The sequence below is a fragment of the Phalangium opilio genome, unplaced genomic scaffold, assembly GCF_054372755.1.
Source record: "Phalangium opilio isolate 3A_F unplaced genomic scaffold, DU_Popi_V2 ptg000209l_1, whole genome shotgun sequence".
Classification (NCBI taxonomy): domain Eukaryota; kingdom Metazoa; phylum Arthropoda; class Arachnida; order Opiliones; family Phalangiidae; genus Phalangium; species Phalangium opilio.
Window position 1 is genome coordinate 19,958,369 of NW_028324217.1, and position 15,791 is coordinate 19,974,159.

The 15,791-nt window shown below is 39.3% G+C and overlaps 2 protein-coding genes across 7 annotated transcripts; one reads left to right on the forward strand and one right to left on the reverse strand.

Annotated features, from left to right (window-relative positions):
• Nucleotides 1-599: 599 nt before the first annotated feature.
• LOC149621146 (uncharacterized) lies at nt 600-11,724 on the reverse strand. 5 transcript variants are annotated; one of them, XR_016375521.1, is made up of 11 exons: nt 10,108-10,221; nt 3,755-4,104; nt 3,596-3,681; nt 3,410-3,520; nt 3,125-3,339; nt 2,993-3,061; nt 2,834-2,929; nt 2,631-2,754; nt 2,397-2,579; nt 2,057-2,302; nt 600-1,948 (listed from the first exon to the last, which is right to left on the reverse strand). XR_016375521.1 is itself a non-coding variant. In XM_089855663.1 (9 exons), exons 1-9 carry the CDS (start codon nt 11,594-11,596, stop codon nt 4,085-4,087), a joined length of 1,005 nt encoding a protein of 334 aa, XP_089711789.1. In that variant the 5' UTR covers nt 11,597-11,724; the 3' UTR covers nt 3,948-4,084. The 5 variants fall into 5 exon arrangements, 1 of the variants encoding a protein (XP_089711789.1); XR_016375520.1 differs by lacking the exon at nt 10,108-10,221 and having other exon boundaries at nt 2,057-2,284; nt 3,755-4,441; XR_016375518.1 differs by lacking the exon at nt 10,108-10,221 and having other exon boundaries at nt 3,755-4,441.
• A 2,400-nt stretch (nt 11,725-14,124) lies between these two features.
• LOC149621147 (uncharacterized) lies at nt 14,125-15,637 on the forward strand. Of its 2 annotated transcripts, none has more exons than XM_089855667.1 (2): nt 14,125-14,485; nt 14,548-15,637. In XM_089855667.1, the coding sequence occupies exons 1-2, from the start codon at nt 14,239-14,241 to the stop codon at nt 14,973-14,975; spliced, it is 675 nt and encodes a 224-aa protein (XP_089711793.1). In that variant the 5' UTR covers nt 14,125-14,238; the 3' UTR covers nt 14,976-15,637. The 2 variants fall into 2 exon arrangements, with proteins under 2 accessions (XP_089711793.1, XP_089711794.1); XM_089855668.1 differs by having other exon boundaries at nt 14,629-15,637.
• The last annotated feature ends 154 nt before the right edge of the window (nt 15,638-15,791 follow it).

Sequence of the window (15,791 nt, forward strand, 5' to 3'; positions counted from 1 at the left end):
GCTAGAACGGATTTAGGGTGGTTGAATTTAACCAGTAGGCATCAACTTCACCTTCTTACCTTAATGTATAAAATTATGAAAAACGAGATTCCGGAGTACATTCGCAGTATTTTCAATAATTCTCTTAATGGTCCAAAGAAACATTTTACAAGAGGCAGTGTCCAAAATCTATATGTCGAGAACACTAAGAATATGTATAGTCAAAAAAGTATAAAATCCAGAGGTGTAAAACTATGGAACACTTTGCCGGAACCAATTAAGAAATCAATATCAATTTCTGTATTTAAACGTGAACTCATAAACTACTTTAAAACTAAAACTTAGATTTTGAAAACTTTAATGATTGTATATAGATGAATAACAAATCTGTAACTTAAAATTAACTTAGCTCACGAATTAATATTGACTGTACATGGAAATTAATTATTTTAAAACTCAAAAACTTAAAATTGTAATTTAAAACTGGACTCCCTTGTAAACCAGACTCTAGCCTGAATGGGAAAATCCACGAAATAAAGCTTATTATTATTATTATTATTATTATTATTATTAGGCATAACAAATATATAATTATTAAACAAAATAGTAGTAGGTAAAAATTAGGAAGTAAAATTTTGTATTTAATTTAAATTTAAAAATTGGTTGATATATATGTTCTGACTAGCTGTTACCCGCGGCGTCGCTCGCGTGTAATAAGAACTTCCATCAAAATGATACAAAGAATGGTTAGATTTAACAGATAAATAATATTTTTGTAACACCGTAGGAGCAAAGGCACTCGGCGTTGCCCGCTAGCCCGTCGGGACATTTTTTATTACTATTCACGCGGTCATTATTCCATAAAGAAGGGTTTTTAAGTTTTTGGCCGCCATTTAAAAAGATGGCCACAAATCGAACCCGAAAGACCATTCAGCCCGTCTATAGGTTGCCAGTGTACTAAATATTTGTGAAATCGGTTGAAACGCCTTGTTGCATGGAGAAGAGTTTACATTTGTTGGCGCCATTTTTTAAGATGGCGGCGAATTGGAAAAATCTTTCTTAGTACGCGCCTACTACTTTTAAGTAACGTTCCTGCAAAGTTTCAGCTTTCTAGGGCAAGCGGTTTGGGCTGGGCGTTGATTATCAGTCTGTCAGTCAGTCAGGACTTTGATTTATATAGATATAGATGGACTAATAATAATAACTAGGCTTTGTCTATGAAGGGATTTCTACACTAAGCCTGTGGCTAGTTTACAGGTGGGTCCCTTTACATTGCATAGAGGGGTGGTGGCTAGCCCCTATGCCACAGCATACTAACTAATGGAAAGGAGAAACCGGGTTAGACCGCGGAGGAAAACTCCTTTACAGCGTCTCTTCTCGAGCCTGTATCGCTTGAGATACAAAACGACTCGGGTTCTTTCTTGGTTGCTTGTGGCACAGGAATTTAGGCTTCTCGTTCGACACTGGCGCATCATGTTTCCTTCGTTGACTCCGCTTCCAGGGCGTTCGGTACATTCCTTATCTAGATATGGTAACGGTACATTGGTATGTAGGTCCTTCCGCGCTGATGCCTCCGATGTGGGTAACTCCTCTGGCGCTTCCAATTGCGGGAAGGTATCCGGCCCCTTCATGGTGGTGATACTGAGGAACCTCTCCTCCGATGTCATTAAGTATGAGGGTTATAAAACAAGAAATATGAACTGATGTATTAAGGCCAAGTTTAGAGTCTAATAAGTAATAATACGTTACGTGCTTTGGTTCTCTTTTATTTCAACGGTTGAAGTCCTTTATCGTATGGGGATGTGTTGTCCATCTAAGTGACCAAGGAGACACCGGTATACCGCCAAGTCAGCCCAAACCATGCCGCCCCTAACGTTTACCGACTAAGCGGGTATATGCGGGATGAAAGGTCACCAATGCCAAATGACGCCATCTCGCTGCATCCATTACAAGGTCCCTAGCTCAAGACCTGCAAGGACCATCAACAAACTGTTTCGTCAGTTTCAGGCCATCAATATCAAGCCAGAGCTGATACTAAATAGCAGTGATTCTGTCATGTAGGCACCATCTTACCTACCCGTTGGTGATGGGGACGACTATCGTTGGTCCAAAGAAGAGGGTGGTGATGGATTTGTCAGGTGTCTTATGTGTAGGATCCCAAGCCTTTGTTGGGTCTCTTATGTCTAGGATCCCAAGCCGTTGTTGGGTCTCTTATGTCTAGGATCCCAAGCCTTTGTTGGGTCTCTTATGTCTAGGATCCCAAGCCAAATAAGCGTCGATTCCTCAGCATTCCAACTGTCGAAACCTATTATTTCGTGGATTGCTGAAGTTTATTTTTGAAATTAGAAAAGTGATTTCATTTCCCTTCAAGGACTGACAGTGCAAGATGACCACAAATTTCCCTTCCTATGACTTACTAGTGATTAGGGTGGTGGGGGGTCGCTCTGCGGTCATTTCCCAAGAAATTTAGTTATTATTTAAAATCGAGATATCTGTTTCTCTCTTAATTCCTCCTTTGAAGGGGCTTCTACCATTCCTCTGGTTTTGGCAATCCTTAACGGGTGATCAGCATCCAGTGGTACTTTTTGTTTCAATGACCCCTAGAAATCATAATAAATTTATAGCTGAAAAAGAACAGATTTTATTTTTACCTTGAAGTTTTCCCTCTGTTCAAAAATGATCCGCATTAATTCCGGAATATAAGAATATTTTTTCTTCTCATATATTGGCACAATGTACCACGCCTTCGTTCGTTTACAGTAGGCACGTGTATCTCTGGAATCCACACATTTATGACCGTTATGCTTATTTCACAAACACATAGGCTATAATAAGTATATTAATGAAATTTTACTTTGGCTGTCCATCTTGTCTACAAGCCCGAGGCCTTCCACAGTGCTTGTTGTGGTCTATGGCGGCTAATTTAATCCTTATTTGGTAGCCCCAGTAGCTACATCACAGACAAAAATTACTATGTCAACATGGTAAACGATGGAAACAAAGTTAGACATACCCAAAAGCGATTCTTTTTGGGGCATACATTAGAATTAGACTGTGGTAACTTTCGAGAAAGCCTGTGTGCCTGTAACAAACAAGATTTGCGCGTGAATGGTGGTACAGTTCATCTCTAGGTACTCACGCATACCTAAAGTTTGTGAAGTATCCCATATTTTTCAAGAGGTACTTCCTCATAACTTCGCTTCTTAATTTTAAGAAAGTGGGAGAGTTGGCTTGTAACCAGGGGTGTTTTTCCAGCTGCTCTTCAGTTAAAGGTTCATGGTCGCAATGATTGAACATGCCTATCTCCAAGTGCCACTCATGCTCGTTGATAACATGGTGGAGACAAGTCAACCACAAACTCTATAAATATTTGGATTTCAATTGACCACCTGTTCTTCAAGATTCATTCAAGGTAATCATAGCACAATACCTTCATAGTGAAGACCTGTCCTTGACAATTTTTGGAGCACCACCAGAAATGATTACGTAGTAGAGGAGCCCAGTGACATAAATCTCTATGTTCTTTAGATTTCAGTCCAATCTACATGAAACAAGTTCTGTTTCATTCACTTGATAAAGGGTGTGACAAGAGATTTAAAAATGGAATCATATTTACTTCGTTCAATCTCTTTAAAATTATTTTGCCACCATGCCACGTGTCCCACGAGTGTTTTACACCCTGCAAACAAGAATCCTCCTTCCCTACGAATTTTTTTTCATAAATATACCATGCATTCTAAAATCGCCAAATGTTAATGTCGTGCTTCAAACTAACTTAGCTCAGCTGAAATTGAAGAATGAGCATCTGTGACGACTTCCAGCACTTTGACATTGTGTTGGGCGCCAAGCTCCAGAACCTCTTTGGAAGCACCTTTGAAAGCCAGGAGCTCCATGTTCGGGCTTTTCCCTTCAGCGTGTCGAACGTCTTTGTTGGATATAGTTAAGATTTTCTTTGATTCAGTATCTGCCAAAGTGTAAGTGCAAAACATGGCGGAATGCCCTGGACTGTCCATCCTTCCATCTCCAGCTACTACAAGTTCTTTTCCCGACAATTCTTCGAAAGTTTCTTTTTGCGTCCTCTCCCAGAAAACATCAACAGCTGGCTTCAAAAAATGAAGCTGATAGCTGATGGTGAAAAACAATTTCATGCCCAATTTAATAATAATGATATATGCTCGCTAGCGAGAACTCCCCAGTCTCCATGTCTATATATCGTTTTCTCTAAAGGTGAGAGGGGATGAATTTTATCTAGCCCCCTTTATTTTATTATTCTCAAACAAGGCAAAAATCATTTTGCATTAGTCCGTGTGCTTCCAATGTGCTAAGGTTGTACATCACCCAACAACGATCTAAGGCTATAGACTAGTAACGGACTACTGGTAGAGGGGGTGTAGACGGTGTATCCCTCCCTCTGGTCGCGCTCTTGTATCAGGGACTACTTTGCGCGCCCAGTAGGGGGATTACACTGAGCTAAGAGATAAAAGGGTGTGACGATTGCATACTTAGTGGCATTACTCATAGAGTAATGTCAGTTCTACGTAAGCAAACGTCATACCCTTCTATCTCTTAGCTCAGTGTCACCCCCCTACCAGGCACGTACTGTATCCCCTCTTACAAAAGCGCGCTTAGAGGGAGGGATACACCGTCTAATCCTCTCTCTACTCTATACATTGGCTCGCATACACTATACAGTTACGAAAAGTGCCACATAAACTTGAGAAATCCATGCCCAATTCAATACACCAAAATACAGTGACCACGACACTATAAGGTGCCATTTCTAGTTTAGTTTACATTTTTTCTCTTTACGTAAATCGTATAAAATCAACACAATCAGAAATAAACCCTCGCAGTAACCAATTTCTGTTTTTCTTTGCCAAAAAAAATAAATCCATCAACTTACAGGTCTATTGAACGTGAACCTGATGTCTATGTAATTTAGAAAGGAACCCCACCGTATCGAATCACCCCTCAGTGAGAGAAGGCTTTCTATACATGTATATGCATACAACAAGATGGCCCAAGGGCTGGGCCTTAATACTAATTTTACACGCCTCACGTGACCCCCCGTATAGTTGATCTCCAATAAATCGTACAACTAAAAATATGTCTGAAACACAATCGTGTATGCCCTTAATTTCTAATAACGTCACATTTCAAATAATATTAATGAAACTAAATTGTGCACCCCACTAAAGAATAATTTTTAAAAACCATACGAATCAAATAATGTATCTAAAACAAAATCCTGGATCCCCTAAACCAGAAATCACTATGACCGTAAACCGTCCCCTCTATTTTACGAAACCTAACCTAACCATCCAGCATAATCTCTGATGTATCACGCGCACAAAGTGCAGTAGTGTACGAAAATTATCAACTTGTTTTTTTCACTCAAAAAAGCCCGCGAGATTGAAACTAACTTTCTTTCCTCTCTCTCTCCTCTCCGAGCGGGATTCCCCCTCTCCTCCTTCCCCCTCTCACTAATATACCAGGCAGGCAGCGGAGCTTCGTTTCCCTCCGATCTGGAGTTCCCTCTCTCTTCGTATCGCCATCGCGTACGCTAGCGATCTCACTCCCCCCCGCACGCTTTCGTTTTCCCTCTCTCTCTCTCTCTCATCGTAAGCTTTCGTTGTAGGATTTTCTTTTCAGTGTTATGTCTTCGAAGTTAGTAATATCATTAGATTTTTAATATAATTTTAATAATCATGGGTTTTAAAAGGTTTTGAGTGCTTTTAATGGATAGTAAAACCGTAACTGAAGTCTCCAGTTTTGTTTTGACTGTACTTCAGTTTTTTACCCAACACCAACGCTATGACAAATTTGTAGTAGGAAAACAGTAAAAAGACATTGCTTTCATTTCAAAAGCATCGGAAAGCTAAAAATTCTTTAACCAATGTCCTTGTCTGTCCCTTGAGTCAATAAGTTTATTGGTCCTGACTTTGTAACCCCCCCCCCCCCTAAATTGCAACCATCCTGTCCTTCTAAAAGAAAAAGGTTTCCCATAGCTTCTCGTATACAAAATAACTAAGTGAATGCTTTTAGCACAACAATAAAAACTTGGGGCAACCAACAAGAGGAGCTGATAAGCCTCACTATAATTATATCGAGGGCTAATCACTATCAGATTTCGTGTTCAAAGGTATTATATGTAAGGATGTTAGCGCTATCAAGTGCACGCCACTTAAAAAGGGAGGGTGAAGTAGAAAATCAAGTGATTTTTTTATTGAATCTTGAACAAATTATAAGACCAGTCTGCATAGTGAAACATTTAGGAAATACATCATAAAAATTTTAAAATTAAAATTAGGTTCAGATTTTAAGGATAATTTTAAATAAGGACGCCCTGCCTTTCTGTTAACAAAATTCTCGTGACACGTTCCGTGTCGAATGAAATTTATCACGAGATTTGATAAAATTTGTGCGCGACGTGACAATCGTGGCGCGAGACATGGCGCGTGACACGAGGATTTGGTTAACAAAAAGGCAGGGCGTTGCGCGATTGGTCGGACGTCCTTAATTAAAATTATTATTAAAATCTGAACCTAATTTCAACTTTAAAATCACTCTGGAGTATTTCCCGAATGTTACACCATACAGACTGGTCTTATAATTAGTAGAAGAATCGATAAAAAATCACTTCATTTTCTACTCTCCCAGCTTTTGTAATGGCATGGCCCATCCGTGGGAACCGCTGCTGGGTAGTTCGGAATTCATAAAGTTGTACCGTTTTTATAGTTTTGAAGAGAATGACAAAGTAAGCGTCCTTACAAATACAAATTTCATTTTCTTTTATATTTTTTCGGAATTTTTTAAAACCCGACGCCCACGCCACAAGACCCCCTCCCCCCCCCCCACCCCTGATTTATTTTACCAGACGCGTACACGATACGGAGAGAGAGAAGCTCGGAGAAAAACCCGTCGCCGAAGCACTGTAGGCACGCACGATTCGCGAAGCGGCTCGAGTATCGGAGTATCACCGAGACAGTGACAGTCCGACACGACACCGTAAAACTCAAGCCTCGGCCGCGTAATAATGTAAACAAACTTCTCTGACTTTTTTTTCTCTCGGTTGCGCCGATTGCGCATGTGCGCCACGCTCTTAGAGAGCCACTAGCACTGGTAACGTTTTTGAAAGGGGGGCTCACGGAGAATTTGGTCTCTCCGAGAAACGAATTGAAAGCGCGACGTAGAGAGAGAACTGCCTGGCTGCCTGCCTGCCGTGCCTGGTATATAGTGAGAGGGGGAGGAGGGAGACGGGCGTCTCGCCCGGAGAGGAGAGAGGAAAGAAATGTAGTTTAAATTTCGCGGGCTTTTTGAATGCAGAGGCATAGTGAATTGATAGAAACTACTTCCCCTTTCCTCTCTCCCGAGCGAAGGGTCTTTGGGGAGGGGGGAGGGAGGGAGGTTGGTAGGGGAAAAACATGTTTATTGGGAGAGAGAGCTTTCAGCAAGGAGGATATATATTAGGCCTTTTTAAAAAGTTCCCTGTACAAACGATGTAATGGGGGAGGAAAGCGGAGATGGATGGCATTTTTCCCTCCCGCGTTTCTGCGCGCGCCCCATGTGAAACGTCATTTTTTAAATCGCCTATTATACAGTCTCCTTGGTCTCCGGCCTTCTATCAATTCACGGTAGTAATAGCATGCGCTTGAGGAAATTTGTTTTCACGCTATAGGATAGGCAACACCCTATCTCGGACGGCATCTTATTCTGTATATACTCTGTTACAACATCGGTTGTCAGCACGCGTAAAGCTAGGTCTCTATGCAACCTAGATTTATGCGTGCTGACAATAGACAAAAAACTTGAGGATCTTCAGGATTTAAAATATCCGCCAGTTTTTTTAGCACGAGTGCACGGACATCTAGGCCTTAGTTTCAAATACGTGTAGTAGGCTGTAGGCAATTTCACACTTATTTGAAACTAGGGCCTAGAGTGCACTGGAGCTAAAAAAACTGGCGGATATTTTAGATCCTGAAGTTTTTTTCTCTTGACAGCACGTACAAAGCTACGTCACATACAGACGTGGGTTTGCGCGTGCTGACAACGGATGTTGTAACAGAGTATATACAGAATAGGGTCTTTGCGCCTGACGTCAAGTTACCTTCCCCCTTTCCTCTCCTCTTGCCGGCTGCCCGCTCTGGCCACGTTAGGACGCCATGTTGACATCCCATGAAAACCGGTTTTCGCCCCCTATTTCTTCTCCCTTTTTACTCTCGCGGTAACACCCTATAAGCTGCCGTCGAAGATAGGGAGTTGCCTATCCTGTAGAGTGAAAACAAATTTCCTCACGCGCATTCTTTATCCATGGTAATAGTTTCAAAAAGAGGGCTAAAAAAATTGGGAATTTAATTTTTGTTAAAAGGAGTCTTTTCATGAACTCCTTCGGTGGAAAGGTAAGAACACCCTTCATCTCTACCCCCCCCGCAAAATATTCTCTTCGCGGGAGGGATGAACACCCTTCGGCCACGCTTTCCTCCCCCAGCAACATAGGGATTTTATTTAAAGGCCAATATCAAAAAGGGACCGGCAGACTAAGCCCCCCCCCATCATTTTTTGACAGCCACGCTTTTGATGGAATCTGATGGGGTAGAACTACAATATTTTTGGTCTCAGGCTCTAAATCCAGTGACACACTGAGACATTTCGTGAATTTCAAGTTCGTCCGCCAAACACCAATGTATCACTTGTGTGTAAAATGCATATGCTTTTTGGCTTGAAAGGCTAAATTTTCAGTCTGCAACTGGCTTTAGGAATTTAAAGCGTATATTTAGAATATATTAATTTATGTGATTAAAAAAGCCTAATTTTAATGAAATAGTATAATTTTAATTGCAATTAGGCTTTTTTAATCATATAAATATAAATTAATATATTCTAAATATACGCTTTAAATTCCTAAAGCCAGTTGCAGACTGAAAATTTAGCCTTTCAAGCCAAAAAGCATATGCATTTTACACACAAGTGATACATTGGTGTTTGGCGAAGGGTGTTCATCCCTCCCGCGAAGAGAATATTTTGCGGGGGGGGGGGGTAGAGATGAAGGGTGTTCTTACCTTTCCACCGAAGGAGTTCATGAAAAGACTCCTTTTAACAAAAATTAAATTCCCAATTTTTTTAGCCCTCTTTTTGAAACTATTACCATGGATAAAGAATGCGCGTGAGGAAATTTGTTTTCACTCTACAGGATAGGCAACTCCCTATCTTCGACGGCAGCTTATAGGGTGTTTCCGCGAGAGTAAAAAGGGAGAAGAAATAGGGGGCGAAAACCGGTTTTCAGGGGATGTCAACATGGCGTCCTAACGTGGCCAGAGCGGGCAGCCGGCAAGGGGAGAGGAAAGGGGGAAGGTAACTTGACGTCAGGCGCAAAGACCCTATTCTGTATATACTCTGTTACAACATCGGTTGTCAGCACGCGCAAACCCACGTCTGTATGTGACGTAGCTTTGTACGTGCTGTCAAGAGAAAAAAACTTCAGGATCTAAAATATCCGCCAGTTTTTTTAGCTCCAGTGCACTCTAGGCCCTAGTTTCAAATAAGTGTGAAATTGCCTACAGCCTATTACACGTATTTGAAACTAAGGCCTAGAGGTCCGTGCACTCGTGCTAAAAAACTCGCGCTTATTTTAAATCCCGAAGATCCTCAAGTTTTTGTCTCTTGTCAGCACGCGCAAAGCTACGTTACCTAGAGACTGTATGGCTAGTGTACCCGCCTATCCATTACTACTTCTAATTTCCTAGACTTTTCCAGGTCGTGTACAAACCCTGCGGTACCACTAGAAAATCGTAAACGCAGGTGTGGGGTAAGCCATTGTTTTTAAAAATTTGTAAAAAACTATAAAAGGAAATTGAATTTCTATCTTGAAGGACGCTTATTTTGTAATTCTCTTCAAAACTATAAACAGCAAAAGAGGAGTAGGGCTGTGACAGGATGTAGATCATATTAAAAAAAGGGAAGAATAGTTTTTGGGCAGAATCTTTACTAGGGATATGTTTGTAGGCATGATGAAAAGTACTCTATGGAGTATTTCTCTCCTTATAATAGGATAGGGCTCTAACAGAGTAGCTTCTCTGAATGGACGTTACAGAATGGGGCCCAGCACCATAAAGAAAAAGAGTGAATTACCTGAAAAAGGTGTCTTTCCAAAAAAATGTACATTGGAATGTTGCATAAATAACGCCACTTTTCCATACTGGTTACCAGAGAGAACTATTGAACTTGCAAGTGATAAATTTCCAGCATAGAGACCGTGAAAATTGGGTTGGCTTTCCCATTTGCCCTATAAGTGTTGAGATATACCTTAGGCATTTGTGGTTGAAAGAAAACAATGGAAATCTACTAATTACCTTAGCATGTTTTCCACCTGATCCTTCGCAACAATTCCACGTATAAATGAAGGCGGTAGCTCGCCTATGAACTTTGTAGGTGATGGCTGATTTGCAATATTGGCACTTTGTTCCAAAAGCTTTTTGAACAAGAGATGTCAGAAAAGGAGTAAACACAAAACACATAGGTTCCCTTATTATTTCTTCAACCGTTAGATGTTTAGGTTTTTGCGGCACAGGCTAAAAAGAGTAACATATAAGTATTAATTTGAAATTATAAGAAGATTGAAGAATTAAAGTGGGAGAACTTACTTCATTGTACTCAATTATTAATTCTTCATAATCAGCATCTTTATCGTCATCTTCCGTAAAATCATTTTCAAAATTGAGATCATCACATTCTCCTTCATTACTATAAGTGTTTGCGGAGATTTAGGAAAATTTCTAACAAATTTATTAAACAATATTCCAAAAAATATTACTCTAGATTTTCAAGTTCGTCTCCCAATGCCTCCTGCTCTACTTCATCAGCGTCTCTTTCCATTTCATCTCCATCTTCCTCCCTGAATTAAGGTTGCCCAAATTAGAAAGAACCAAGACTGTAGGATTGTTTTAAGTTTAACACAAATGAAAAGGGCATGTTTACTTTTCAAGCTCTTCCTCCTCTTCCATTTCCACTTCAAATAAGGTACGTTTTGCCCGTTTTGTTGGAGTTCTTTTAACAGGCGTATTAGCCAATGGTGACTCCATAGCCAAACCTAGCCTCTTATAGGTAGGAGTCTCTGGTTTATCTGCAAATAAAAGAAAAAATAAACTCCCGGGCTTAGTTAGGTGAATAAAGCATTGAATATCTACCTTTTGGTGTCACACGCCGATAATGTCTTTGAGGAGGAAACCCTGGAGATGTCATCATCTCAAATGTGGTAATGGGGTCAGTTTGAGTAATTTTCTCAGTGGTATCAAACACACTTTGGGTCCATTTATGACACATTTCCCCCTGGCTTGTTTTCAATAAACATATAAATATATATTAGCCAACAGCATAATAATTACTGTGAAAAAGAGGGTTGGGGGCCTCAAAAACTTACTGCAGTTTGTCAAGCAGGAATGTCACAAATTTATCATTTTGTGATCCTATTCCCATACCCCACCGATTCTTCTCCGTTGTCCATCTTTCAAAAACTGCTTTACTAAGCTTAATTCTATGGATATGTTCTGCAAAACATAATGGATTTCTAATTTGTCAGACAGTAATTGGTTTAGTTAAATTTTTTACCTTTAGTCACCATAGTATCTTTACTTATAAATGAATTTCCAAAGCCAAAATTTGAAAGTTTCCTAAGCCTTGGTCAAAACAAACGTTTCACTCACTGTGATATTTTCCTAAACTACAAAATATTTTCTAATATTTCAGTTACTAGTACAATTAATTCTTAAATTATGTTATGAAAATTATAATAAATGTAACAAAAAATTATAAAAACAGCAACAAATTCGTGTCAACTTTATATTCAAATCGTAACGAACTAGTCTAGTACAGCTCTCTACGACAGCAAAGTTAGAATGAATTTCAAACTTAGAAAACCGTTGCGAAAACCGGATGAAACCGAATCCTGAAAGAAAAAGACGCGACAATATACTATAAACGGACGCCCTACGCGCGGGTTCTAGCAAGCCATGATTGATATTGTATTGGACAGTCCAGAATAGGGTCTTTGTATGACGTCATATAATTCAGCCAATCGTGGGGTATGGACTTTTTTGGAAATCCTATACAACACTGTCTTCTCCTGGCGCCATCTAGCGTTCCAGATCGGTAATAAACGGCGCCGACGTAACCTTTAAACCGAAACTGGCCCAGTGGCCCCAACATGAAGGGGTTCTGAATTTTCGCATTAAGTTTTATTATTCTATAACTTATAGCCTTTCTGTCTTCTCTCTCAATTTATTTGGCAACATTGGGGGAATGATTTTCGTAATGTTTTTACCTCTCCGAGTGACGTAGTCACGGAGAGGTTCTAATTTCGACGTGTCTGTGTGTGTGTGTGTGTGTCTGTCTGTTGTTATTGACTTACACCCCAGGGGACCGTGTTCGCAGTTTCCGAATTGAAGCAAATGTGTTCGCTATTTCCGGACCGTATTCACAGTTCCCGGAAATTTCAAAACTTGAGTCTATCCACAAATCAACTGGCCACTATTACTTCATCTGACTAGTCAATTGTCTATTCTACATGAATACCAATCTGTACTTATTGGCTTCAAACACCACCATTTTGTGGTCTTTGTCCATTCCACATAGACACCAGTCTGTACTTACTGGCTTCTATCACCGTCATTTTATGGTCTTTGTTTTTGTCCATCCCACATGGACACCAGTTTGTACACCTGGCATCTAACACCACCATCTTCTGGTCTTTGTTTTTGTCCATCCCACATGGACACCAGTCTGTACACCTGGCTTCTAACACCACCATCTTCTGATCTTTGTTTTTGTCCATCCCACATGGACACCAGTCTGTAAACCTGGCTTCTAACACCACCATCTTCTGGTCTTTGTTTTTGTCCATCCCACATGGACACCAGTCTGTACACCTGGCTTCTACTCCTTAAGGTTAAGACATACGCGGCGATCGGCCAGGGTTACGAGAAACGTCCGGCCTCCCAATGGTGGGGCTTCCACCAAAGGTTCACGCAATTGCGCTGTTCTTATCCATAGCTGCGATTCGACACCCTTATATACTACCTATTTGATGAAGGCGAAGCAACCGGCGTATGCTTCATATCAAACGCCAATATTAGTCAAGTCTCTCAAGAATGTTTAATTGTTCTTTTTCAAAACGATGTAACGCTCAATAAGGCGAACAACTATAGAAGAAAATATTTAATATTAATTATATTTATTTTAATATTTAAGATAATCATGTCTCTCAACTCAAAATTAATACGGAAAGGGTAAAACAGCAGTCTATGTGTTTGTCTATATGTGTCCGTCCTTTGTAACACTAGTGCGCTGCGTTAGAAGTTCGTTTTGTTTTGATGTGTAAAGAAATCCTTCTGAACCTTAATATTCCCGTTTTCCATAATATAAAATGAATATGTGGAAATATTTTTCGTAATTATGATGCATTTAGCACTTTTGTAGCTTTAAAGCTCCGTTTCATTTTGATATTCCAAAGATATTTTTTAATATTATTATTTAAAATGGATGTTTATATATTACTTAAGCTATACTACATCTGTTTATAGCATAATCCTTTCTAAAGTCACAGTGAATACAAGCTCAACGCTGCTATGTTGGTCAAATGAACTTTTGTTTGTCAATAGGCCTAGTGAACCAAAAAGTAAACGTTTGGGTTTGGTTTTCGTTTCTGTATGCAGAGACATTAACGGTTCAGAGTGAGCCGAAAGTAAAATACACTTTAAATAATTAGGCTTAGATTTTATAATCATGATGGAAATCTGGGCCGCGTTCAGCAGAGCCCAGCGCTGCTAGCAGTGTCCTACATAACGGGATTTTGTCTTTGAATTTTGACGACACGGTGCTTAGCGCTGAGCTAGCGCGGTCTTCAAAGAAAATAGTCGGCTTTTTGGATAACGTGACGTAAAACGCGTAGTTCTCAGTTTGGCGAAAAAACCATGGAGGAATTAATACAAATAGCTTTATGGGACTATAGCTATTTAATTGGCGTGAAACCAGTTTATCACGCGAGAATTTTAAGAGATATTATTTTCTACTTTTAATTATAAAAGTTGTTATCTATCTCTATAAATATGTTATCCTACAATAGAGTAATTTTTTGGGCATTGGCTGCAACGTCATCTTTTACGTAGCGGGGGGGAGAAGTAGAAGAAATGATGGTGGCGCGTGGTGGCGCCATGTGATTTTCAAAGGTAAACAAGAGAGCCGCCATTAGAAACGCGTTTCGCGTAAATGAGCAGGAAACATCAGCGTTGTTGTGTAAAAGATTGCGTGGGTGAAAAGCGAAAATTTAGAAGCATCGAAGACACTCGGGAAATTAAATTTTATTGTATTCCTGGGGTAATATCTGGACAAGGAACCCAAACTGAAGAACTATCTACTGAAAGACGAAAACAGTGGATTATCAAGCTAAGGCTTAGCGATTTTGATTTAGCTTCTAGGTCTAAGCTAAAAGTTTGCTCGAGGCATTTTTATTCAGGTAAGATGTCAAAATATTATCATTTAGTCATTCAGATATGTTAATTTTAACGCCTCTTATAGGGCAAGCAGCCAAACTTTATGATAAAACTAATCCAGACTGGTTACCATCATTTGATGATATAAATAGTCAATCTTTATCAGATACGTCCACGTTTCAGACTCCCGCTAAAGTGGCACGTTACGAAAGAAGAATTAAAAGGTCAAGACTACATTTTTCAACACCAAAGAGGGGTAGTTCGACAGTATCCCATCAACCAGAAGCAACATCAACACCGTTGGATAATTTTTCCCGTTCCGTTGCTTTTGAGGAAAACTTGTCGTTTATCAACAAAAGCGATAGCCATAAATCCGAATCAGATATTATTGCGCATACTTCACAAAATATTAACCAGGATGAAACTGACTTTTGTGAATGTATGGAGGTAATAGATACAGATATTTCTGGACTGACAGAATTAAGTGAACCTGAATTAGGGGTCTGGCATTGACCTTTGTGGACAAACATAGTCTGTTGGCGTTGATTTTTGTGAACAAACAGAGTCCGTTGGTGTTGATATCTGCTGTCAGATAGAGCCAAATACAACTGACTTTTGCGGACAAACAATTTTAAGGGTTTGCTCAAGGTTTGAAGCGGAAGGTTTAGAATTTAAAATTAAAGAATATAAAGAATTAATTGAAGCTTTGACAACTCAACTTAAAGACGTTAATGACATGATTAGAAGTTCTGATGAGGAAATAAGGAAACTAACTTGTGACATAGAAAAGAGAGATGAGAAAATAGAAAAGCTACAATTGAGTCAGTCTTTCTTTCAGGGTGATAAGGACAAAGTTCTGTTTTTCACTGGCCTTGAATCTTCCGACCAGCTTAATGATATTTTAGAGGAAATTGAACCATATTTATTTAAAAATTGTAAACTAAGCTCAGTGGTTTCCATTGAATAATAGTAATACTTAAGAATTTAATTTGTTACTTCTAGTGAATGATGAACCGGTTAATTTTAAAAAAGTATATTATTCATTATAATAATAATAATAGGAATTATATTTGCCAAATGTAAATTTTATTAATTAAACAAACTCCTATGTAAACAAGATTTTTTGTTTGATAGGAACATCCACTAATAAAGCTATTTGTAGTATAGTTTTTCAACTTCGTCTACTTTGATTATTTTAAACTGAATATTTTATCGCTAAATTCAATTTCAGGTAGTTATCCTTTATCACAAAATTAAATTTCAGGCAGATATTCTTTATCTCAAAATTAAATCTCAGTTTCTCCTATTAATGCATTTTCTTCTAATTAA

Excerpts from the sequence above, each read along its gene's own strand:
- LOC149621146 (XM_089855663.1), bottom strand. Across the intron at positions 10,871-10,953 it reads GAGGAGGAAGAGCTTGAAAA|GGAGGAAGATGGAGATGAAA; the intron begins GTAAACATGCCC and ends ACCTTAATTCAG. Across the intron at positions 10,720-10,789 it reads GACGAACTTGAAAATCTAGA|TAATGAAGGAGAATGTGATG; the intron begins GTAATATTTTTT and ends AAACACTTATAG.
- LOC149621147 (XM_089855667.1), top strand. The coding sequence starts at position 14,239 with ATGAGCAGGAAACATCAGCGTTGTTGTGTAAAAGATTGCGTGGGTGAA. Across the intron at positions 14,486-14,547 it reads CTCGAGGCATTTTTATTCAG|GGCAAGCAGCCAAACTTTAT; the intron begins GTAAGATGTCAA and ends CGCCTCTTATAG.